Genomic DNA, 27,027 nt, shown 5'->3' on the forward strand with positions numbered 1-27,027 from the left:
GAATATTTTCAGTCAGTGCCAGTGACTACTGGATCTTTTTGGAGCTAATGTAATTTTACACATCATGCGATGACATTTTTCCACACGAAAACTGCATTCAGCATCATATGAAAAGAAATCATTGTCACCTCTGTCGCTGCTGTCACGTCGTTAGTACCCAGATGACTTCATATACCTAGATATCGTTTTACTGTATCTCAATCAGAGAGGGTTACCAGTGGGGCTGAAATATCAAGCAACAGATAATCCGAAGGATCAACAGTTTGATTAAAGCTTACAATACACAATCCCATTGGAGCTCGTTCATCAAGGTATGATGGCATGCTTGGTGTTATAGAAAATGTCAGCTGACTACCTGTCTGATTTCAGACTCTGGCTTGCATAAGAAGATTTGCACAAATATCGCTGTGGTAGTCATATGTAAGTATAGAAAAAAATATGGGTCAAGAGATGATCCTCGGTTGATTTAGGCATGTAAGTGAACCATTTGGAAATGCATTTGATCTCACCCCCGATCTGCATGCATTTGATTTGCCAAAGCTTTACATTAACCCATTTAAACAATGGATCTGCTGAAATGAAGAGAGAACACACTGAATTAGTCATGATACATGGTTATTAATGGATGCAAATTGTCTTGTTATATTCTGAATGAATAGATCTAGCATGCAGTCGTTTAAGTCAGTTTTCTCTGTCACCATAAGCACACTGTCTTTTTTGTATTTTAATGATGACATTCTTGTCTATGTAATGATTTGCTCGAGTAAAAATGGCCAGATAGACAACAAGGGAGGCAGACTATAGCTGCCGGCCGATATTGGTTTTTCAACAGTCCATACCGATATCTAGAGAGCCCGATACCAATATTGCCTGGGGCAAGTTGTCACACCTTTTCTTCATTGAATATTTACTAGCTAGGAATTCTTTTTAAAGTACAATGTATGTATAAGCACAAACTTTCAAGGTAAGGTAGGCAATTTCGGAGAGGCTAGTGGTGAAAGCATGAAATCCCACACTCCCTTCAGGTTGGACATCCAATCATTAGTGATTGGACGAATATTTCTATAAAGACTTGACGCTATACTTGAAACGTTCTTCTTCACATCCTAATAGCAATCAATAATAGTGTTCTAAATATTGAAACATGTTCATATATATTTTTTGTGGAAGTCTCGGGACCAAAAAAAATATTCGTCCAATCATTGCATTCGGACAGGAACAGGATTGACAAATATAGACATATTAATCAACCTACCTGGTATATTTGTCTATTACTAAGAAAGAATCCTATTTATTATTCTTTCTGTCGGTTTTTCTATTATTTAAGGGCAGAGGTGAACATACGTTTTACTACAAAGGACAAAGAATCAAACTTGGGTGCCGTGGGACGAATGTCCAATGTTGCATTATATCCAGCTGTTATATTAAAGTTGACATGGTTAAAACAAAACAAAAAGATACATTAGAAATTACATATATTGTGGGTCAAAGGTCATCACAGGCTAACTTTGGACTGCAGACCCTGGTTTGCCTTTTTTATATCTAAGAACCGGGGTGCCAAATTTGTAATATTTTTTGTCAACAGGTTATCTGTGTCATGCAGCAGAAAGTGTGCACACGCAACACAGCGCTGTTTGTGAAGAACGGTCAGACGTGTGGAGCAGGGGCCCCTACTCAACTTCCTTTCCGCTGCCCACGATGTGGAGAGCACGAACGTTTTCACAGCCTTTCTTCCCTCAGATCTCACCTTGAATACAGCCACCCGTTTCACACTAAACATGACATCAGCTTCCTATCCACAAGGGATTTCTGTAACACAGACCATACGGAAGGCTGTAAAATCTCCAATTCCGACATGCATAAAGTACGTGACGCCGGCACCAATACTAACTCGACTGCGAGAGGAGAGCGCAAATACATGTTCACCGCTGAACGAGCTCCATCCCAGTATCCCGCTGAGCAAAAGCTCACGCTCCCCGAGAGGAGCCTCAGCGTTGGGGACGCGTCAGCTGGTGCCGTGCCCCTCTCGGCTCCGGTGGCGTCAGTGGAGAAGAGGCTGGAGGGGATGATGAGGACGGCCAATAGCAGCATGGAACGGCGTCTGCTGCGGCTGAGTTCGGAGCTGGCGCAGACAGACACGGCTATCCTGTGTGAGCGCGCCCATTCTCATCACCTGGCCCAGGAGAAACAGGAAGTGCTGGAGCGAGAGCGAGCGCTCAGCAGACAGGTGGACACAGCTGTTATGGTGATCGCCACTCTGAGGCAGCAGCTTAGCATCTCGGAGCACGAGTTGGAGCGGAGAGAACAGTGAGTGAAAAACCTAAAAGGTCTAAGGATCGAAATAAAAATTCTGTCATCATTTACTCACCCTCATGCCGTTCCTAAACCTTAAAGGGGTGGTTCTGTGTTTTTTTTCTAGGCTTGGTTGTGTTTATGGGGCGCAGTATAATATGTCTTAATACTTCTTTCTTTTTTAAACGCTGTATTTTTCTTATATTTGACCTTTATTCCACATCGTATCCACTGTCCTTTGAACGGCTCGTTTGCTTTCTGCTTCTATGAACCCCATCCCTCCAAAAAACGCAATGGTCTTAGATTGGTTAGATGGCCAAATGTAGTTTCCTGTATTTTTATTGGCTGAAGTGGCAAGCACGGGTTGTCTGGAAATGCCGCGTCCCTTACCATTACGGGCAGAAGTCACATCTGCGTGACTAGCAAGGGTTTATGATGTCACCAACCTGGGAAGAAGCTCATTGTAGTCCAAACCGGCCGCTTTTGTAGGCAATAAACTGCTATAACTTTAAAAGACAATATCTCCGTTTGCATTGAACTTTCAGCGCTGTAACTTTGTAGATACTATTTATGCTCAAGCAGCAACATTACACACTAACTAAAGTTAAAAAAGTGACATGCAACCACCCCTTTAAGACTTTTTTTCATCTTCAGAACACAACTTATATTTTTAATGAAACACAAGAGATTTCTGTCCCTTTACCCACAGTCTGAAACTCATGAGGGCGAGTAATTGTCCATTGCTCCTTTAAAGGCATAGTTCCCTGTCATCACTTACTTACCCTCAAGTTGTTCCAAACCTGTATGAATTTCTTTCTTCTGCTGAACACAAAAGAGGATATTTAAAAAAAAAATGTCTGTAAACAAACAGCATTTTTTCCCTATACTATTGAAGTCATTGGGGTCCATTAACTGTTTGGTTACCCATATTCTTCAAAATATCTAATTTCAGAAATTCATACAGGTTTGAAACAACTTGACGGTAAGTGAATGACAGAATTTACATTTCTTTAAAGGAACATTGCACAATTACTCACCCTCATGAGTTTCGAAACCAAGTGATTTTCTTTCCTCGCTTACAACAAATGGAGATTTTTAGCAGAATGTACGAGCCGCTCTTGTCTTTTCCATACAATGTAACTTGATGGCCTTTTTGGGGATTGATAGCCCTGGTCCCCATCCACTTACATTGAACGGAAGACATTCTTTTATGTTCCACAGATAAAATAAAGTTACAGTATATAGGGTTGATAAAACATGAGGGGGAGTAAATGATAATGAAATGGAGAAAGTGCACAACACTTATTTTTAAATGCACAGCAGCAAGACAGAATGAAACAGAACTACATTTATTGACTTTGAAGAAAAAAGCCTAATGTATGATGAAGCTATTCTTCAGTGACTACCTTTTACTGTATTGCAGGGAAGTTGTTACCATCCAGAAGTTTCTGGAAGCAGCGGCGCAGCATGAGATGTGTGGGAAGGTTCGTTTGCGACGGTTCATTGAGAGCCTCTTGCGGCGGATTTCCCTGGCTGAGAGACTGCTGGAATATTATCAGAGCGCCCCCCACAGGCATTACTGCACGGCTCACTCTGTATGTTACCAAAATATGCATCAACACAACACTGTACAGCATCTCATGAAAGGGTTTTAAACATATTTTTTAAATGAAATTTGTTTTTCACACAGGTGCCTCTGTTTTTATTGTTGTTAGTAATATCACACTGTGATTTGCCTCATGATATTTTAAATATTAATAATATCTTTAACCAAAATTGCTTCACAGCATTTTTAAAAGAAGTTATAGTAAAAGACTATACTATTATTACAAGAATTACGTTTTAATGATGAAGCCATTTGTTTTGTTTTTTATTCTCCAGATTATTACACTATTACTTTAAGCTCTCCAAAAGTGACAAAATTACTTATATTTTAACAATATATAACAAATATTTTCCTATTTCATTTTTAAATTAATTGTATTCTTGATGTAATGTTAAATGACAAAGAGCATCAAGTCATTGAACTGGTATAAAATACAGGTAAAAAAAGATATACCCATCGATAATGAATCACCTGACATGACCTACTTCAGGATTGCAGTAATGAACTTCTATTTCAGAAATATGTCAGTCCTCTGCATTTCTCTAATTTGTCATTATTTCAGGTGCCTCTGCCATCAGAGCTCGGTCCACATAGAATAACACAAAGCAGGTACTGCATTATTAGATTTACTCTTAGAAGAAAAGTCATATTAACCCAGTAATGAGTAATTCATGCAACCATTTAACTTTTAATCATTTAAAGCTGCAGTCTGTAACTTTTTTTGGTTAAAAATTATCCAAAATAATTTTTTGACCAAGTACACACTAAGACATCATTCAAAACTATCTCCGTACCTGAGCCTCATTCACTACGGTAAGCTTGTAATAATGTGTTAGAGTGGTATGGTGGATTTCCGTGGGAAATTACGTCATGTCTGTATACATAAAAAAAGAGTCTGGCTAGTCTTAGTAATGTGTGAGAAGCATGTATATCGCATGTTCTTCAGTAGATCATTTCTAGCGTTTTCACAGAGCAGCTGGTATAATTAAATGTATCATTTTGATGGCCGATTGTAATCTAGAAAGGCCCAAATGAGTCAAAGCAAAAGATTAGACTTTACGGAAATTAAAATCTACAGGCAACGTTATACACACTCAATACACATAGTCACGCAATGCTGATGTTGTTAACATTAACAATTTGATATCAAAGTATAACAAAAATAATAATTTGCATGGTTTGATGTTATATGAGGGATCGTTAGATTTAATCGTTGGTAGCGTGATTTATTTTAATGTTTTGTTACCAAAAGTGGCAGAATTTTTTTATTTAGGTCAAACTCCAAGACGTAGAATATGTGATTCCCAAGTACAGTTCCACAGCGGTGCGTGACTGACAGCCGCACACACTCCACACAACTCGTGTACAGGTGATAAATAACTGCAATTGCAGGTTTCAAACAGAGATGGTGACACAGAGGCAAAACTTACAGACTGCAGCTTTAAGCTTCACTGTAAAAAGTGGTTACCTGTCCTGCTTTTGTTACCTTAAAGACCAGTTTTTTTGTTTTTTTAAAAACTTATTTTAACTCTGAATTTTTTTTAGGTATAAATTAATGTACTTAGGTTAATTTAATATTATTATTTTTGACTTATTAAAACCAGTCAAATGTGCAGTAAGTGACTTCTGAGAAACACTGCTGTAAGTGGATCAGAACGACAACATACTTGTCGCCAATCAGCATTAGGGGGTGTGTCCACTTATGATGGGGGCAGAGAGAGTTTGAGATTTGAAGAAAAACTGTAGAAAGAGAGATGGCTGAGAGACATTACAAAAGAGAAAAGGTCCGAGGAATATCACTGGGAAAAGAAGCGTTATGATCAGGCAAGAGCTTTAGGACCCGCGTTAATATTAGAAAAGCTTTCCAACACAGGAGAGCCTCAAGTGGGAGGGCCTGAATATGGACCCCAAGGTTGCGTTGTTTCTGCTCCATACATGAGTAACATTGGGTTTTGCTGTTTCACACAAGCAAGATATGCTGTTGTTGTAATGTTAGCTCTAGTAACAGCACAGTTGTCATCGTGAGTCTGGAGCTGCTGGCGACTAACAAACTCTTGCTTGGATATACTCTTGTTTACTATATGATCATTTTTTTGTTCTTCCTTGTTCGTTCGTCATCTACGTTTTATTTTTTGCAAAACTGTATTTTGCTTTGTTTCCGCTGATAAAGAGACGTCCAATCTGTGGGCGGAGCATTGACAGCTGGAGTGTGTTTGTTTGTGTTGATTTCAAATATCAACAGTGTTCATGATTCTCAGAATTCACTTGCTGCACCTTTAATTTATTTAATTTAAGTTATTTGTTTATTTATTTATTTATTTTTACTTCCTATTCAACCTGCCGAGAACAATTCAGAGCACTTTAATATAAATCATGTCCTTATTTGACTCAGGGTGCTCTTGTATCAGACAGGTTGTCCCCTCTAACTAATGCATGCGACCCTATCAAGACAGTAGAAGATCATGTTGCCCCTTGCCATAAATTACCTTTCTGTGTTCTTTTCCATTTCATTATCCTTAAAGTGTGTACAAATGAAACACACTCACTGCATGCACACTGCTTTATCTGCTCCCATAAAACTTTGATAATTTGCAATGATTTGACCAAACAAGGTCTTAATATTTTAAGGTCATATCTTACTATTATGTGAATATGAAATCATCCCTTGATATTTGTTGCTCCTATTTCCTGATGAAAACATTTGGTCAACATGTTACAATATATTACCTAAAGTTTTGTGGAGCAGATGTGTATTTTCATGTTTAAATATCTTTGATTTTGACTTTTTTTGTCTGAGCACCTGTCTAAGTTTGGGTTTACAAACACAATAATTAAATGAACTGTACATGAATTATGATAACTTATTTTGTCTGTTATTTGACATCAGGTCATCAGGAGATCATCTTGAGACGGATGAAGAGCAGCAGTTACTTGGTCAGTCTGGATGGGAACTTTCGGAAGGTTCTGCCGGGAGACTGGGTTACGACAGCTGGTCCCAGCGGAGGAGGTCAGATGGGTACGAGGTTTAAAGACGTGGAGCTTAGCAATGAGTGTACATGCAAACGACACTGTTTAAAACATTGAAGTGAATCTGTTGACTATATTAGCAATCATACAGTGGGGTCTGAGAGCGCATTCAAAATCTGGGATTCAAAATCTTTTTATTATTATTATTTATTAAAATACACTAACGTTCAAAAGTTTGGGGTAAGAAATGAATACTTTTATTCAGCAAGGACTCATTAAATTGATCTAAAGTGACAGTAGATATTTATGTTTAAAATGATTATATTTCAAATAAATGCTGTTCTTTTGAACTTTATATTCATCAAAGAATCCTAAAAAAAATATTTCAATTTTGATCTGTAGTGGTCAGTATCTATCAAAAGTGCTCCAATGAAGGAACAGTGGTGAACCGGCAACAGGGTCATGGGCGGCCAAGGCTCATTAATGCACGTGGGGAGCGAAGGCTGGTCCGTGTGGTTCTTGCAGCCAGCAAGGATACATTTTATTTCCATTAGTGACTTTTGGACTCCACTGTATGTAAAAATGAGTTATATAAAACTCCAATAAACAACAGCGATGTCCGACTACAGATAGCAGATTAGTTATTTGATACTTATTTGATTCCTACATGTGATTATGATCCATCTGTGAAATATTTGAATAAGATTTACTCTATTATGAAGACATGATGAAACTGCCCTTTAATTTAAATAAATATGGCTGTTATTACAGGCTGCTTACTTAAAGTGGAGCTATAACCTAGTTAGTAATGTTACATGCTTGTTTTCTAACTGAAACTAATGTTCAGGAAAATGAATGTAGTTATATTATCTAAATGGAGGATGATGTTAAAACAAAACCTGTCGCACAGGTCGGATGTTATGCCACTTTAAGCTTGTGGTTTGTTCACAAACATTCTCTCATAGAAAATGCACTGTTTCAACAAGAAGCAAATGTATGTAGCAAATATCTAAATTATTTACTTGGGTCTTTTTTTGAAGGTACTGTTGTCTGTTTTTAAATAGTGGTGCTACATTTTAAGGGGTGAATGTTTCCCTGCTTGTTAGCCAGCCTCATTAGAAACTTAAAGCAGGAGAGAAAAAGGAAACTTTAATAGAGAAAATCAACTGAAGTTCTCTTTTGTTTTTAAAACATGCAGCTATTGGAATTATGTATAGATGTTTTTAAGTGTTCTTAAATGCATTGCCAAGTAGTTTGATAAAAGATCCTTTTTGCCATTCTGTACAATTGGAGCAATAGCACTTAGGCTGAACTGTGAAACAATTCTGTCAAAGAATGGACTTTGATTTAAAGCGATAGTTCACCCAAAATTAAAATTTAGTTATCATTCACTCGCTCTAGATATATCTTAAAATATCTTCTTTTGTGTTTCACAGAGTAAAGAATAAAAAAATATGGGTTTATAATATAATAAGTAAATCATGTTTATAATAATTAAGTCCTAAACTCAAATTGCAAATTAATCTTCCATGTTCAAAAAAGTTAAGCTCTATAGAGAAACTTGTTTGAATTGTCCCTCAGTTTTTACAAACAATCAAAGTCATTCCAGATATTTAATCAAGCAAGCTTGTATTTTTGTTAATATGCATTGATTAAAGGGATCCCCCAAAAGAATATTATCTTATGTTGTATGATTTTCATTATTTTTTAGACTAAATCTTCTCATAAATCTTCATATTAATATGAACACTTTACAATTGATTTTGAAATGTCAAAAAGAATCAAGTCATTGGCACTGTACTATTATAACAAAGGAATTTCCTACAGATAATAAATTACCTGACCTGACCCACTCGTAATATTTTTAGGATTGCAATGATAAACTTGTAGCGTTAAGAGTCTCATGTAGCTTACAGATATGAAATGAGGCATTTACTGTATATAGCGTTTTATTATGCACTACTGTACACACAAAGTGCTTAACAATCATATCAGGGGATCTCTCCTTAACCACAACCATATTAATTATGTATAAATGGACCATTTATTTCAGTGCAGTGTCTTGCCACTGTAAGTGTGTCACTGTGATGATTACTCTGCAGTATAGATCTTTGGTTTGTTTTTACAAGCTTAGGGACAAGTCACAATTCAATTTGTGGTATTTGTGGCATGTTACAGATACCATAAAGCTTAAAGGGGTAATGGCATAATTATTTTAATATGTTCCTTGAGGTTCACTTATATGTTATACCAAATACTTCTTATATGTCAAAAAGATTTCTTTGACCCCTTTAACTTGTTCAAAGAGCTTAAAATTGAACATTTGGTTGAATAATTCCCAGTGAGTAAAGAATGATCATTCTTGGCTCTGTATAACTGGAGCAGTAGCACTTATTCTCATCTTTGGCAGAGCTGTGAAACAATTCAGAGAATATTAGTATAGCTACTTTAAGTAATTACCAAAGTCCTGGCATCACTGTTATAGTAATATACAAGAAATTCTGACATATGGTATAATACTTCAAAATATAATTTCATGTATGATGAGGGTAGTGTCCATAAAACCAACAAACTGGAGGAACAGGGTAGTGCTTTTGGTAGAGTTCGATGCATTGTAGACTCCTACGTTTGGGTTGATCCTTCATTTGACTTTGATGTCACAGTATTCAAAATGTATAATGTTTTTTTAAATACTAGTATATGTAGTGTGTCAGATGCAGAGTAGATCTTCCCCCACAAAACCAGTATGTTTTGTGGGGGGGGGGAAGACAAATGAGGGCATTTGCTAACATTTCAGCTCAGGCTACTTGTTTTGTTCAGACGTTTTGCCCATATTATTGCAGTTGCATGTGACCAGCTAAATAGGACCTCTCAGCTTTGTGTGTGAGACTTTTACCTTATAAATATACAAAAAAGCAGAAATAACAAATGGCACTCTGATTTTGAGTTCAGAAGATGAATGTATAAAAACAGCTTGTTATAAATCTTGTTTTAAAGTTGCACTATGTAATACTGACTGCTAGCGTTTGAACTGGGTAGTGCAGTTCAAGTGGATTTAAATGACCTGTCCTCAGACTCGAAGCTCACATGGGTTGCCAGATTGAGGACACACAACAAAAATGTATTATTGACTAAGCGACGAACCTTACAGTATAAGTTGATCAGCTAATGTGGAAATTTACAATGTTTTTATTGACAAGGCTTTTTAGGTCGGATAAAATTTGCGATCACTGACAATTCATTTGCTGGCTTCCATTGCTGTGTTTTCCGCAACTGGCAACCTGGAGTGTCGAAATACTATTGGGCGAATTGGCAGTGGGTGGGATCACAGATATTACGAATCGGAACGGATGCTTCAAAGTAGAAGAACTGGCTGTAGCACTGTTTTTCTGAGAGACAAGTATTTGAACTTAGCATGTTTCCTACATCTCTGCAAACATATGGTATTTTTATGCTTTAGTACAGTCAAAAAAAATGACATAGAGCAACTTTAACGTCTGTTTGTGATGTTTTGTTCAGTGGTGGCAATGTCATCCATTGTGTGCTCAGTTCTGACACTGTGATTAGAATCTTATTTTGTGGTTCCTTCAAGTTTCCGTATCACTTGATATGTTGTGTTTATTTAGGAGATCTGAAGTACTGTAATGCTGTGTGAGCATGAGGTAGTTCACATCCATCAGTATTTTATTGTAAGTGAGCATGCTATAATGCTTTATCCAGTGGCTTGTGCAATACGTGACATACTTTCATGATGGGACGAAAAGGAACGTTGTACTGTACAGAAGAAATGTGAAGGACACTAGGGTCAAACAAGACATAGTAGGGCTCAACCAAATTCACTTGTTGATTCTTGTTTTTATTTTCCCAGTTATCTGCATTATAAAATACATGAGAAAATGTATTTTATTGTCTCATTATTAGTCCAACTACACTGTAAAAAAATATTTAGAAAAAAAGTTACCTGGTTGCCTTAAAATTTTGAATTCATTGAAATTAAAATTTTGAGTTAAAACAATGAATTTTTTTTGAGATTGGACAACCTTTATTAAAATATTATTAAAAGATTTTGTAAGCATATTGGGTAATTGTGTGTGTTATTTCTGATGACGCAGTGAAACATGCCAAATAGTGCTGTTTTCATGATTTATCACTTTTTTTATGTGGTTCAGATACAATAATATTTTGAGTTTCTATTTATTAAACAAATTTCCTTCATTGTATCAACGCAAATTTTTAATTTCAATAAACTCACAATTTTAAGGCAACTATGTTACTTACTTTTTTAAGTTAAACCAACAAAAACCAACCAATTTTTTTTACAGTGTAATATTATAGATACAGAGCACAGTGTCCACAACACTGGTTCAAACCATCATTTGTAAGAATTTACATTATTTTTGGACTGACTGAAAACATAAATATTGAGAAATAAGATAAGTATTAGTATAGCATTAGTTCTAACATACCGTATTTCAATACTTTTTTTAATGTTTGGCCAACTTTGACAATATTTAGTCATTATCAGGTTCAAATTTCACAATATATAGTATGGCTGGCCATACAAAATTCAGTCATAATTGGCTTTATTTTTTTCAGTATTAGTTTGATTAGGTCAGTAACAGAAGCAGATACTATAGAATCTATATTTTCCCCAGCCAGGTTTCAAAAGTCCTAAAACAGTTATTCCTCTATTCTACATAAAAAAATGTGATACTTCAAGCATATGTATACATAAACGCCACATGCTCCAGACATGCTTCGACTCGTCCGCCTTCTTGGAAAGGTCAACGTTTCAGATGCTGTCGTCACTCACAGTAAAAATCAAGTTTTCCAAGATTCCACAAATACATTGCACAGCCACTGGTTGTAAAAACCGCAGAGATTTAAATTTCTGAAGAAATAAGATAACCTTTCACAGAATGTGTTAACTCAATAGGTTATTAAAACTATGATAATCCATATTTTTAGCATATGTAGATGAACTTAACATTAAAAATGAACTAATCCCTATGAAATTGATCTGTCGAAGTCTATTGCAGATATAAATATTCATACATACGTCTTACTACGATTGCAGACAGCACACAGTCAACTTGCTCTCAAGTGTTCGCGGACTTTGACCGTTCCAATATGGCGGACGGTTTAAGTAGCGCTCCATTGAAACAGCCGCTAATGAGGCATCTATGTATATATTGCTATGCCTTCAAGGATAACAAATGGATTTTTGAGACTCACCGATATTTAAAATATCAGTCATCATATTAGCATTTGGCCATTACCAAAAATAAGTATCAGCCGTTGTTTAACCAAAACTTTGTATACTTTGGATGAGTAGCAACCCTTACATTAATACCAGCGCGAATTTGTTTCCTGTGAATTAGGTTGGACCCTAGATGTGTGCCATTAAAGATGACAATCAGAAGTAAAACAGCTAAATAGCTTGACATTTTTTTTTCTATTGTTTGGTGTTTCTTGATAATAATGAGTCTAATTTGAGCTAATGTTTTAATGTTGTGCCATGTTGTTTTTTGTTAAAAAAATACTGAATTTGTTTGACTTATCTTAATGTGTGTGCCTTTCTCTTGGAACATTGTCGTCTGTATTACACGTGCGATACTGTGAGATTTAAAGTCTCACGCTATCCTTGCTGCTGTACGTGGTATTCTGAATAATAAATGTGATTATAATTGATCATTAAAGATTGATTTGTTAATGCTATGCCTGTTATCCATCATTATTAAAATCTGAATGGTCATTCTTTGATTAGACACACTTGTGTTGTAGTTTTACAAATTAATTTAAATTCATATATTCAAACTTCTATTCACTATGATTAAATGTCCATCTTTACATGCCTTCAAAATGTTTATTTCACTTCTTATTTATCTCTGCAATTCAGTGGATGAGCACTAGAGGGTATCCTCGATTTTACCATCTATGCAAGACTCATTTTAGGATCTCTGTAAAGAGCTTCTTGTACTTTTGCAATTATGAAAAAACCCTGAATTAGAAGGTAAAGACCAGTAGGATCCAACTGGCTGCATCCTAATACAGCAATGTATAAAATAGTTTTATTATTTAACAGTGTCTATCTCATTTTGTATTAGTCTGCATGTCATTTTAAAATTTGGATTTTGAGTGAGTCCAACTTTGGAAGATGCAGAATAACCCTTATGTATTCCAGGGCTACGCCTTCCATACCACAATTAGATGAGTAAGGTTTGTAGGGACAAACTTAAATGTTGGTTTGACAAAGCTGTAGCCTATGACATTTTGAAAGTTTTACAAGCTTTAAATTTAGTGAGGTGGAAAGAGACAAGAGAAAGACATTGCTAGCATGATTTAACATGTTGCTTGCATGTTTTAGCACATTCCTAACATGATTTAATATATTTACTGCATGTATTAGCATTTTACAAGCATAGTTAACCCACTGCTAACATGAATTAGCATTTGCTAACATTATTTAGCCTGTGGGTAACATAAAATAGCATGTTTACTAGCATGTTTTGCATGTGTTAGCATGTTTTAACACTTGTTAACATTAATTAATATTTATTTAGCTAATTTGAATATGTTAAAATTAAGATGTTTGTATGTTTTACCGTTTTGCAACCATTAATTAGCGTGTTTCTATCATGAATTAGCACATTGCTAGCACGTTTTAATATGCTGCTAGCTTGATTAACATTGTTAGCACTTGTTAACATGAATTAACATGTTGCTAGCATGTTTTACCATTTTCCAAGCATGTTTTTACGATAGCTAATGATAGCCAAAGTCATTTTCATTGTATAAAAAAAGCTTAATTTTTCCTTTTGTGTTCAGCAGGTTTGGAATGACCTGTGGGTGAGTAAATTAAATGTTCATTTTGGTGTGAACTCTTCCTCTATTCAGAGATTTGTAGGTCAGAAGAGCTTTGGCTCTCACAGGCAGGCTGGGTGTTCATAGAGTTTGGCTCTGTGTCAGGGAAAATAAACTTCCAGAAGGGAAACACACATGAACCAGACAGTGTAGATCTGTGGCCAAACACAGAAGACCTCTCCGCCACAGCAAACAAACATGTCATCTAGGAACAGAGACCAGTGAAAAAAGAGTCAAGCTTGTAATAAGGAGCTGTACTGGTACTAGCTGAATTAAGAAGATAGTTTGTGTTAACATAAAGATCAAAGAATCGATGGTAGTGTTTTTGATTGGTTCGCTCTCATTGTCGGCTTTGAGGGCTTTAATGGCTGAGCCTCTAAGGCTCGTACTGACGTCACTCATTACATTTGGGATGCTGAGGTCATGATCTCCCAGATTTACATTTTTCAGAAGGTTTTTGTCTGACGGAGGCCATTCATGACCATTTCGTTCTTTGAAACAAAGCAAAACCACTGTTACTCACGTATGGAACAGACACAACCTCGCCATCCGTTGGGTCTCTCCAGCGCTGGAAAGTGCTTTTCGAATATTAACACGGGTCCTAAAACTATTGCCTGATCATAACTCTTCTTTTTCCAGTGATATTCTGACCTTTTCTCTTTTTTGTAATGTCTCTCAGCTATTTCTCTTTCTACAGTTTTTCTTCAAATATCTCTCTTGCTCAGGCTCTCTCCTCCCCCATCATGCGTGGACACGCCCCCTAATGCTGATTGGCTACAAGTGTGTTGTGCTCGGTCCAATCCACTTTCAGCAGTGTTTGTCAGAAATGGCCTGTTGACTTAGTCGTCATTGGAGGATGTACGCAGAGGCTCTTTGTGGACATCCGCATGCCTCACATTTTTTGTGACCGTGCAGTCACTAGGCACAAAAGCACCAACGGCGCATGCGCTGGAAAAACAACGAGGATTTCGAATTTGAAGAGAGGCTGTGTAAAGAAGTCTCTACAATCCATCGTTAAAATAAAGATTACATGTTTGTTTACTGTTCAAGCCGATCTACTTCACATGAGGAACACCTCCATCTAGTGGACACCACCATACACTTTCAGTAGAATAAATTCAAGTAGTTCATAACCGTACTGTCCGCAGCTGTCTGTGTATGCATTTGAACTGGAGTATAACCGAGGTTTACAGTGTGCGAGTCTCTTCGCCTTCCATTGTCAGTTGCGCTCGCTCCTGTCGTGTGTCCTTAAACTGGCAACCCGCATGAGCATCAAGTCTGAGGAGGAGGGGGCGGTAGAAACGACTCTATTTTGAGAGTACCCATTTCAACCGCTAGATGTCAATCTTACATACTGCACCTTTAAAGGCCCACTGAAGTGCTTTGGAACGCGCCGGACTATTCAATGTGTTGACGCAATTTCCCCTGAAACGGCTCCAGCTGTTAGCAGCTCCTCCTCTTTTTTGAAACAGCCAATAGCGTTTCGTTAATATACAGTTTGACTAGAGCGGACCTTTCTGTTTGGTAAATTTAGACCAGAGCCGTTGGTGTGTGTGCGCTGCTGCGGTGTGTGAAACTAACGTGAAAACAGACTTTATTCGCCTCAAATTAAAGCATATTTACACTGAATCGTTTCCATGTAGAAATGAGTAAATGTGTGTCAACAACTGACTGATTTCAGCTTCAGCAGTGTAGGGGGCGGGCTTTAGATTCTAGAGAGCATTTTGATTGGACAGAAGATTTGATGAGAAGGGGAAGTCTGCGATGATGTCATCAAAATCTGAGATTCGTTTTAACCATAGACTGTAAAAAAATATGGACGTAGTGTCCTTGACGTCACCCATAGGATTCCGATAAGCCGTTCTGAAGCTTAAAGTAGAGGCGAGCTGGGCGTTGCCATCTTGTGAGCGAGTCATCGCGTGTCACTCCCGGATAACAGAAAATGGGCAAAAAGGCGGGATATGCGCGGAGCTGAGGTGACGCAATAACTATAGACGGCAGATAAATGGCTATCCACTTGTAACCACGCCCTTAATTATGCAGAAACTTAAGGCTTTATATAACGTAAACGAATGAGTTATAAAAAAATTCACCCCCCTCAGAGTTGTCATGAAGGTCAAAATTAGCCTTATAAGCCAAAACCACAATTTGTACAAGGCTGTAAACATGTTTTTTTCTGCTTTAAAGTTGAGAATTTTAACATGGGGCTCAATGAGATTCTGCTCCCTTCTGGAGCCTGTCCCAGTGGCCAGTTGAGGAATTGCAGTTTACATTACTTCCGTATTGTTGCTAACCCACTGGAATGATGGTCGAATACTCATTAAACTGATGTTTCCATTTGCGTTTTATTCGTGACACTCATGTAGACACCGTAAGAGCTACAGCAAACAAACAAAACAAACACTGTATGACTCCCACACAATAACCAACATCACAATAAAACAATACAATTACTTACTAAAAGACATTAAAACTTGTTTACCTTATAACCCTCGAGTGGGATGCACAGAGAACACAGTAAAAAGAGAGACACCCGTCATGAATCCTAGGCTGCGTCCTTCACGAGAGCGTGCGCACATACACAAAGCGGAAAGAGGGCGCGTTTTATACAACCATCGGTGCATGTTAAGGCTGTGTCAAAATAAAAGTCCTTCAAAAAATAACTTGATTCGAACCCTTAAAAATTCTCTTTAACAAATTAGCTGTCATTTACACTCCCACCAAATCAAGAGTTCCAGAAACAAATGATTTCAAAAATACAAAGACACTTTTAACAACACAACTATTAAAAAAAAAAAACTAAAGAAAAAACAAAACAAAAACAAAGACAAAACAAAACTTCAACAAGCCTCCAGCAGTAAAACCAACTTCTGAATTGGACGTTCAATAATAGAAAGCTTACCGGGACATTTTCCCTGGTTTCCAAGGTGTTTATCACCAAGATGAACCCTAACTCTCCTCACAAGTCCATCTGAATCTATAGTTGTTCCTACGATCCTACCCAACGACCACTTGTGCCTAGGTAGATCATTGTCCTTGACTATTACAATATCCCCTATTAACAGATTTCTCTTAGGGGTGTGCCAACGTTGTCTAACAGCTATATTGGAGAGATACTCTTTCCGCCAGCGACTCCAGAATTGTTCCGCAAGATATTGAACATGGCGCCACCTTTTCCTTGCACAGAGATCTTCTTTAGTGAACTTGCCTGGAGGGGGTAAGGCAATGGTAGACTTCATAGTGAGAAAATGATTTGGTGTTATAGGTTCAAGGCTATTTGGATCGCTTAAATTGTCAACAGTGAGTGGTCGACTGTTTACAATTGACATTGCTTCATAAAAGAATGCTCTTAGAGATGAATCATCAATCCTTTCAGAAGCAATCAAGAGTGTAGACTGGAGAATACTTCTTACAGTCCTAATCTGTCGCTCCCATACACCTCCTGTATGACTTGCACATGGTGCATTCATGACAAAGTCACACTGATTCTCAGCTAAGAAGTTATTCAGCCTTTCAACATCAAGTTCTTTGAGAGCCTCAGTCAGCTCATTTTTGGCACCTATAAAGTTGCTGCCTTGATCAGATTTAATCTGTCGAATTGCTCCACGTATGGAAATAAAGCAGCGCAAGCCATTGATAAAGGAATCAGTCGACATAGAATCTAGCATCTCAATGTGAATGGCACGGGAAGAGAAGCAAGTGAAGATCAATCCATATCTTTTGTACACCTTCCGTCCTTGTTTAACAAAAAATGGACCAAAACAGTCCATACCACAATAAGTGAACGGTGGTGAAGGATTCACTCTCTCTGAAGGCAAGTCAGCCATCCTTTGCTCTTCTGTTGGACGCCTGCATTTTCTACAGGTAACACAGTTGCGCACTTGAGATGCTACAGTACGATTAATACCTGGGATCCAAAACCCCCTTGAACGGATTTCATTAATGGTAAAGCCTTTACCTTGATGTTTAACCCTTTCATGGCAGTCAGCAATGATCAATTTTGTAATATGGTGGTCTTTGGGGATAACTGCAGGATGTTTGAATAAGCTACACAAGGAATTGCTGAGTCTTCCTCCCACCTTAAGCACACCATTACTATCAAGAAATGGGTTAAGGTTATACAACTCATTATGAGATGACAATGGAATACCTTTACTTAATACTTTTAATTCTTCTTCAAATACATGTTTTTGCAGAAGCTTAATTATAAAGCACTCGGCTTGTTCTCTTTCCTCAACTGTAGAAAGTCTACTTGATTTGTCCTTATGAATTCGCCGTTGAATGCGTGCGATTGCTCGAACTACACGGGACCAAGATGAGAACTTTGACAGGCGATTTACAATAGTTTCATGTTCTACTGCCTTTGTGTTAAGGGTTTGAGAGCTTCTAACTTCCGAGTCACCTGGTAGTAGTTCTGGAATCTCATTTGAAGGGACAACCATTTCATTATTCCATAAAAACTTTGGTCCTGTGAACCAGTCAGATGAAATCATTTCATCCACAGTAAGACCTCTTGACACATGATCTGCAGGATTGTCAGTTGTTGGAACATGCCTCCATTGCTGTGGAACTGTGCTCAAATGAATCCTTTGCACTCGGTTAGCAACGAACGTATGAAATCGTCTGGCCTCATTATTGATGTATCCAAGAACAACCTTGGAATCGGTCCAGAAGAACTCTGTGATGTCAGTATATCGAAGTTCTTCTTTTAGGATTTTACTGACACTCACTGAAACCACTGCAGCAGTCAACTCCAACCTTGGAATAGTTGTAATCTTTAAAGGAGATACACGAGACTTTCCCATGGCAAGAGCAACATGAACATCTTCCCTTTCATTCTTCAATCTCAGATATGAGCACTGTCCATATCCACTAGTACTAGCATCTGAGAAGTGATGCAACTCTACTTTCTTTACCTGTCCAAACCCAGGAGGAGCATATGTGCGGGAAATATTCACTTTCTTCAGGTTACTCAAATCTCTTTTCCAGCACGCCCACCTTGGCTGCAACACATTGCTCAATGTGTCATCCCAACCTGTACCCTGTCTACAGACTTCTTGAAGTATTTTCCTTCCAAGAAGGGTGAAAGGAGCCAAGAACCCTAATGGGTCATACAATGATGCAATCGTAGATAGGATTCCACGTCGAGTTACTGGCTGTTCCTTGAGGCTAATCTCAAACTTGAAACAATCAAGTTCCATGTTCCACTGAATCCCCAATGTTCGCTCTGTCAAGGGATCAAACGAAAGATCAGGTTCCTTTACATTAGTTGCTAGTTCTGAGGAGGGAATACTTTCCAGGACAGCTTTATCATTGGACACAAATTTGTGAAGTCTAAGGCCACCAATGGCACAAAGTTCTCTGGCCTCTTGAGCAAGCTGAATTGCATCCTCTGTTGTTTGTACACTTGTAACACCATCATCTACATAGAAGTCATTCATTACAAACTGGAATCCTAAAGGATACTGATCCTTGTTGCCTTCAGCCAAGTGCTTCAATCCATAGTTCACACATCCCGGCGATGAAGATGCTCCAAAAAGATGAACTGTCATTCTATACTCACAGGGTTGCTCGTTCAAGTCTCCATTCTTCCACCACAAGAAACGCAGAAAGTCTCTGTCTGCTTCACACACATGAAACTGATGAAACATTTTCTCCACATCACATATCAAAACCACAGGGTGCTGACGAAATCTGAGAAGAATTCCAGTCAAACTGTTCATCAGGTCCGGTCCTTGAAGGAGATGATCATTTAAACTGGTTCCATGATATCTGGCAGAACAGTCAAAAACAACTCTCAACTTATCCGGCTTCTTTGGGTGGTAAACACCGTGATGAGGAACGTACCACTCTCCGCCTTTTCTGCCTCCATCTTTAACTTCCTCGGCCTCTCCTCTTTCAATAACCTCTTCCATAAATTTCACATAATGCTCTTTGTACCGTTGATCTTTTAACAATTTTCTCTTCAGATGGTTAAGTCTCACAAGAGCAAATTGTTTGTTATCTGGCATATTAGGTCTTTTTTTAAAAGGTAGAGGCATTTCATAGTGTCCAGAGCTGTTTCTCCTTATACGATCACTTAACTTATTTAGAAAAGTAATATCATCTTGAGAAAGAGTTGAGTCGTCATTGTTAACATCTTTAAAATCAGATTCTAAAATGCGTATGGCATCTGCTGGAGTCAAAGGAGGAATTTCTTTTACAGAAAGTCTGTGACATAGACCGGTAGCGCCAAAAGAGTCAAGTCTGGGTAATGAAGGTCCAACAATGCTCCAACCTAGATCAGTTCTGACAGCATAGGGTTCATAATTTTCTCCTAAAATCACTTGTCTTGGTGCTAATGCTCTAACGCAATTGTAGCCAATCAAAAGACCGGCTTCGCAATCCTTCAAAGAGGGTATCTCATCAGTAATTGCTGAAAGATGATTCCAAAGTTTAGCTGTTTCGCATGTAGGTATATGTGCATGATTGACTGGAATACAATCTTTAGTATAGGCAGGAGGGAGTTCGATATAAGTGGCAGAACTATAACCTCTTACACGGAGTCCTGAAATCCTTTCACTCTTTACAATGGTATCCTTTCCAGTCATCGTGGTCAGTTTTAACTTAACAGGAAATTTATCTGCCTGCAAGACGTCGCTCACTCCTTGGTCGATAAAGGTTGTATCACTCTGTGAATCAAGCAAGGCATAAACTAATTTTTCTGTACTCACATTGTTGCTGGATAACCATACCGGCACAATCATCGATGTATAAGATGATCCCCTTCCGGCCACACTCAATGACAGAGCAGCTGTTGACTCATCTTCTGACCCAGAAACAGAAGTTGTTACAGGAACCAACCGTTCTCTCCTGGGGTAGTTATCATCATGAAGGCAAGTAGGATGTTTCCCTTTACAGGTGTGACAGGAAAGACGATGGCGACAGTCTCTTGCACAATGGCCGGTTTTTAAACATCCATAACAGAGATTATTTTCCTTTACAAATGCCCGTCGCTCTGCTAATGTCTTAGTCATCAGTATGAAGCAATCTCCAAGCTGATGTTTAGTATCTTGGCAAAATGCACAGGGAGGTTTGGGATTTTTCATTGCGATTTTTGGCCCATCAAAACCCAAGACAGTCTGAGTGTTGAGAACATTACCTTTACTCTTTGTTTCTCTGAAATTTCGTTTTTCAGCACATGTTGAACTGAGAGCATAAGTAGAAGTGACTGGATTACAGACGATCTCTGCCTCAAATGAAACAAATGCTGCGAAGGCCTTAAAGTCTGGAAACTCCTTATTGTCTCTCAAGGTTTGCGTAACCTGCCGATTCCAGCGTGAAGCAGCCCACTCTGGTAGCTTTTGAACTAACTTTTGGTTTTCCTCACAGTCGTTTAATATCTGTAGACCTACAACATGAGGCATAGCGTCTTGACAGGCATTAAGAAAATCTGAAAATTCTCTTAGTCCAACAGCATCCTTTGATTGAACCTTTTGCCAGTTTGCAAGTTTCTGACGAAAGGCACGTTGGATCACAAATGGTTGACCGTACCTTTGATCTAATTTACTCCAGGCGTCCTTATAGGCTTCGTTGTCACTCCTGTAGAAGGTCCCATCCAAGGTTTTACGCGCCGAACCACCCACATACCTTTTAAGATAATAAAGTTTATCAGCAGCAGATATATTCTTTCGATCTATCAATGACATGAAGGAAGTCTTCCACTCAACATAATGAATGGAATCACCATCAAATAAAGAGGGCTCTGGAGCTGGTAATCTATTCAAGTTCATGCTATCTTGCAGGGCTTGAACAAGAGATGGCAACTCATTTTGAGATGTATGATTAGCAGGTTGGCTAGAAAGGCTTGAAGGCAGACAACATTGTTCTCGATTAACACCGTATGTTAGAGGATCTTCGACTTCTTGCACTGCTATTCGATTGTAGGCCTCAAACCTTGCCCGTGCTACCTTTAAATCCTTCTCTGCATGTAACTGCTCTAGATCACGTTTTTGAGCATCTAGATCTCTCTCTTGCCTTTCTTGCAATTCCTGAATTGTCTTTTTCTGTTTATTTTCTTCTATTAGCATTTTATACTCTACTTCCCTTGCTGCCAAATCTGCAGCTGCTTCAGCATGTTTTGAAGCTACACACGAAGATGTAGTATGATGACTTGACTGAGCATTAGACTTGCGGCTAACTCGGGACACAGTAGAGCCATAGATGGAACGAGCATAGCTCGAGTCAAGAAGTTCTTTTAAGCGATCTTTTGCTTGTTCGGCATTAAATTCGTCGATTCCTGATATTCTTTCATAAGCAACCTTTATTATGTCTGCCGTCACTGCATCACAAGCATCAATACGACGTCTTAGTTCAGTAGATGGCGTGACATGATTTCGAACTTCGACATAGAGACGCATAACTTTCTCCTTTTCCTCTTCCAGGGCATCAATAAGAGATGCCATCTGGCTCTCGGTGATATCAGACTTGAGTTGCTCTCTAGCCTTACGTGCTAATGTTTTCCATTGTTCATACATAGAGATAAGCTTTCTTTCCTTCTTCTGAAATTCATCTCTTTGAAATGCAAGCATTTTTTCAGTGGGATTTCGTGACCGAACAGACCGTCGAGGACCTTGATGTGCTCCTAAATCTTCTTGAAGTTTACCTTTAAGTTCACTCAAACTTTGTTCTTTAGCTTCAATTACCTCTATTATTTGTTGTCTTTCTAAACCGTCTGATGTTTGATACTCATTACTAAGGGTTTCAATATCATGTTGGAGAATACTAATCTGCCTTTCACATTCAACATTTTCAACAGAATAATTTAACTCGGTCATTTTAAAATTACTAGATCAACACACTATAAGATATATTCAACACAGTTAAAATGTAATTGTGAATTCCCAAAACAGTATTATCACATATAACATCAAACATTAGCAATGACGATGGTTTTACAAATAACCCTTTGCAACTACAAACGTCTAATTTAAAAATTATATAAATATTCCTTCTTCAAACACAACAAACGATTTCAGTCTTTCGAAATCCTTGAAACATTTTAAACTTGAAGACAAAGTCTCTGGTTGGTTAAATGTTTCACCTTAATGTCCTTCTGCTGTTGTAGAAGTGTTGAGGGAAAAATATCACCTTAAAAGGAGCAGCCTTTCACAGTCTGTAATAGGGCTGTAACGATACACCAAACCCAGGGTTCGGTTCGTATCACGATTTTTGACCCACGGTACGATATAAACCTCGATATGGGGGGAAACAAAACAGTTCAAAAGATATTTTGAGGCGGAAAAAAATATTTTATTAAATAACATTTGAAAAACCTGTATAAACTGAACACCAAATAACAATATTAACTATGCAAATTATTAACAAAATACCTAAGTAAATTAAACTATATAACCAAAGCTATAACACTTCTGTTTTCTTTGTAATAAAATACTGTTGAAAAACAAACAGAACTAAAGTCCATAGTGGAGATGATTCGAGCATTTTGAAAATTCTTCTTCAATCAATCTCTAGCGCGTGCTTGGGCGGGGTTTGCTATTTGCCAATCGGCCGTAATAGTGTGAGGTTATGGTCATATAGCTGTCTGTAGTACGGGACGTCCATCCATCTGTGGTGATTGTGATGGATTTAGCAGTACTCAACCCTTCCTCCACCTTAGCCTTTGTTTTCTCCAGAAGTTTTTTCAAATTTTTTGTGCTCGATCTGAATTGGCTGGTAACTTTGCTTGGAATAAACTAGGCAGTGTAGGCTGCTGCTGTTGGGTTGTGGGGACACACTGCAAGCGTGCCTGAGCGTCTCGGCTGCGTGGCGTGTCCGTTTTTATTTCGGCTCTCATGTTAACCGGTTAGAGTTTGCATAATGCCTGCGTGACACGCACGGAAAACGCATGCATGCTTCAAATAGAAGAGACGCCTATTTTTAACTCGACACGCGAGCGTGTTGGAAGCGTTTCCAGGCAAAATAGAATAGGAAAAGATGTTTGTATGTCATTTTGACACAAATGCATATTAATAAATGACATGTTCATGTTTGAAAGTCTGTAGGTTAACATAAATGCAGATATAGGCCTAATTTTAATAATAAGAAACAACATAATTATCGATTTTGAAATATTAAACCTGTCAATGCAGAACAAAATATTCTGTAGCCTATTTTGCCATCAATACCATATATCTGTGTGGTCAATAGGCTACTGCCGACGTTTTCTTTGCGGTATCAATAGGCAATATATATTTACATCCTGTACATCAATACCAGCAGAAGCGCTGTGTCAGACACGCTTCTGGTGTGCAAAAAAAGAGAAAACGCCACGCAGCCGCCCCGCGGCTAAAACGCAACAGAAACGAAACGCTCACACCACGCTTGCAGTGTGTCTCCAGCATCTGCATGTTGGTTGTGTTGCCGGCCGGTTGGGGAAGCTTCTCGAAACACTTACGGCAAATTGTGTGAGTCTCGTCAACTACACGATTGCCATCCTTGTTCTCCACCGGCGAAATGTTGCCATACTGCTGACTTAAAAGTTGGACCTGGACAGGAAGGATAATTCTGGGAGTTGGAAGGGGTGTGTCGCGATTCTACCTTCACACATCGCGATACAGGTTCGTGGACCTGCGTATTGCGATTTCGATTTCATATCGCATATCGTTACAGCCCTAGTCTGTAAGTTAGTTGTCCATAATCGAATCACATTTGACCATCAGGAATCGACCTGCTGCCAGTAAGCGTTCACCCAAAGACTCGTCGGCATGAACACCAGTCGTTAATGCTGCAGACTCCGATGAATGGCCAAGCTCTTACTGTTGCTAACCCACTGGAATGATGGTCGAATACTCATTAAACTGATGTTTCCATTTGCGTTTTATTCGTGACACTCATGTAGACACCGTAAGAGCTACAGCAAACAAACAAAACAAACACTGTATGACTCCCACACAATAACCAACATCACAATAAAACAATACAATTACTTACTAAAAGACATTAAAACTTGTTTACCTTATAACCCTCGAGTGGGATGCACAGAGAACACAGTAAAAAGAGAGACACCCGTCATGAATCCTAGGCTGCGTCCTTCACGAGAGCGTGCGCACATACACAAAGCGGAAAGAGGGCGCGTTTTATACAACCATCGGTGCATGTTAAGGCTGTGTCAAAATAAAAGTCCTTCAAAAAATAACTTGATTCGAACCCTTAAAAATTCTCTTTAACAAATTAGCTGTCATTTACACGTATTGGCTTCAAGAGAGATCGCGGGAGGTTGCCGCTTGGTTTTAACGAAAGTGAGAGACTGTAAATTTTGAATGCTTATATCTCCTAAATGCAAATTTTGTCATAGTTTTGGAACATACCAGCTTATTCATAACTTTAAAGCTAACACAGACATACTAAAAGCTAAAAAACTTCTATTTTGATTTCAGTGGGCCTTTAAGGCCCATTTATACCAAATGTGAAACAAACTGGCAACTTTTCTTTCCTTAAAGATGCACTTACTACATTTTTGCATACAAGTTTTTTTTTTTACAAAGTTTTACAAAATATGTTTCAAATCCTGCACTGGTACGAACAGAGCTGCACAATTAATCAAATTTGTAATTCAATGAATCACTATTGTAAATCACAATTAAAATGTAATTAAAATTACGGATGCCACAATTATGTAATCAAAGGCACAATAAAAAATATTAAAAAAAGGTTACATTATACACATTATTGTATTGATTTTTGTTCTTGTTATTCAGCTTCAATGAAATGGTAATGCTAATAAGATTTAAAATGAATGTAAATTAAGTTTTTGTTTTAACTTATTGGAATGGAAATTAGGAATCAATAAGAATTTGAATCAAACCTCATACATGTCACTAGGTGCTAAGCAAAACTGGGGGAAAAAAATATGACCTACGGTAAATAATGATTAGTTATTTGAATCCAAATTTTTTTTTTTTTTTTACTGTTTTATAAGATTCACAAAGAACATTTCAAAGTTTTTAAGCCTGCTGGCCAGGGGTCACATATCCTCGTTGGGAATTACAGCTGCTGTGCTGTTCTGGCAGCGGCCATTTCTACAGAAATTGTACACACACACACACACACACACACACACACACACACACACACACACACACACACACACACACACACACACACACGTCGTGTTTCCATGTTTTATGGGGACTTTCCATAGGCGTAATGGATTTCATACTGTACAATCTGTACATCCTACCCCCTTACACTGCCCCTGCCCCTAAACCTACCCATCACAGGAAACATTCTGCATTTTTACTTTCTCAAAAAAAAAACTCCTTCTGTGTGATTTATAAGATGTTTTCCTCATGGGGACCTAAAAATGTCCCCACAAGGACAAGGATTTCGGATATTGCCATCTTTGTGGGGACATTTTGTCCCCATAACGTAGGGATTACCAGGCCACACACACACACACACACACACACACAAAAAGTTTAGTCAGAGGTTAGCTGCAAAGATAAATAAACTGACTGAAATGCCGTTGTTTGTTTGAGTTGGCTTTGATGCGAGTTTACAAGCCACATTAATAGGAGGAGAGAAAAATAGTGAATAAGCAGACTAATATTAGACTAGTTTGCGTAGCTAAATGTGTTATTCGGTCATGATATCTATCATAACATAATAAAGACTGGAGAGTTTATGCATTTATTAATGTCTAGTGTGAATTCAGATGACATAGCGTGCCTCATGATGTCGTCAAAAATGTTCTCCTTGCAGTCATATTATGATTCACACACGGTGTGTACTTGGTTTCACATGCTCAGAAGACTGGAGTAGGCGGCAGTGTTGCATCCTGTCCCAAAGTTTTAGCTTTTTATAGATACTCTGTTTTTATGTGTATGCCAACAAATGATGTATGTGGGAATAACAAAATGAGCACAGATGACTAAACTGTCCACATGTCTCATTCTCTGTAAATATATCTTTTAAAACAATGTCATGCAAACCTGATTGTGAGTCATGATTGGGCAACAGCCAGAATGTCAACGGTCTGTGCAGATAATGAGATCATTGGTTCATCACTTGCTATTGCAGTCAATCATTCATTGATTTCATTCCCATAATTATATAACATGATTAAATTGTGTCAGTGTGGATGGCATTATATGAAAAACAGCTCATTGTCTGCTGACACATTTCCATATAGTGTCACTGTGTTAAGTAGTGGGATAGTTATTCCTGGATAATGCTATTTACAGTGTGTGCAAATATGGGGCAAAAAGTATTTAGTCAACCACCAATTGTGCAAGTTCTCCTACTCAAAAAGATGAGAG

General features: G+C 38.1%; 2 protein-coding genes across 4 annotated transcripts in view; one reads left to right on the forward strand and one right to left on the reverse strand.

The window, feature by feature from the left end:
• rtkn2 (rhotekin 2) overlaps positions 1-27,027 on the reverse strand; it is a 35,731-nt gene that overhangs the window by 7,436 nt on the left and 1,268 nt on the right. The window contains exon 3 of the mRNA XM_067455010.1: positions 3,699-3,836. The gene's annotated coding sequence lies outside the window, so the exon portion shown is untranslated. The remainder of the gene's footprint in view (positions 1-3,698; positions 3,837-27,027) is intronic.
• On the forward strand, positions 151-12,583 carry znf365 (zinc finger protein 365). Of its 3 annotated transcripts, none has more exons than XM_067455015.1 (5): positions 151-420; positions 1,586-2,307; positions 3,716-3,887; positions 4,461-4,507; positions 6,786-12,583. In XM_067455015.1, exons 2-5 carry the CDS (start codon positions 1,598-1,600, stop codon positions 6,925-6,927), a joined length of 1,071 nt encoding a protein of 356 aa, XP_067311116.1. In that variant the 5' UTR covers positions 151-420; positions 1,586-1,597; the 3' UTR covers positions 6,928-12,583. The 3 variants fall into 3 exon arrangements, with proteins under 3 accessions (XP_067311116.1, XP_067311115.1, XP_067311117.1); XM_067455014.1 differs by having other exon boundaries at positions 151-311; XM_067455016.1 differs by lacking the exon at positions 4,461-4,507 and having other exon boundaries at positions 151-311.

This window comes from Pseudorasbora parva, chromosome 10, assembly GCF_024679245.1.
Source record: "Pseudorasbora parva isolate DD20220531a chromosome 10, ASM2467924v1, whole genome shotgun sequence".
NCBI lineage: Eukaryota > Metazoa > Chordata > Actinopteri > Cypriniformes > Gobionidae > Pseudorasbora > Pseudorasbora parva.

Coding starts and splice junctions, on each gene's coding strand:
- znf365 (XM_067455015.1), top strand. CDS start 1,598: ATGCAGCAGAAAGTGTGCACACGCAACACAGCGCTGTTTGTGAAGAAC. Junction 2,308..3,715: donor GAGTTGGAGCGGAGAGAACA/GTGAGTGAAAAA, acceptor ACTGTATTGCAG/GGAAGTTGTTACCATCCAGA. Junction 4,508..6,785: donor CATAGAATAACACAAAGCAG/GTACTGCATTAT, acceptor ATTTGACATCAG/GTCATCAGGAGATCATCTTG.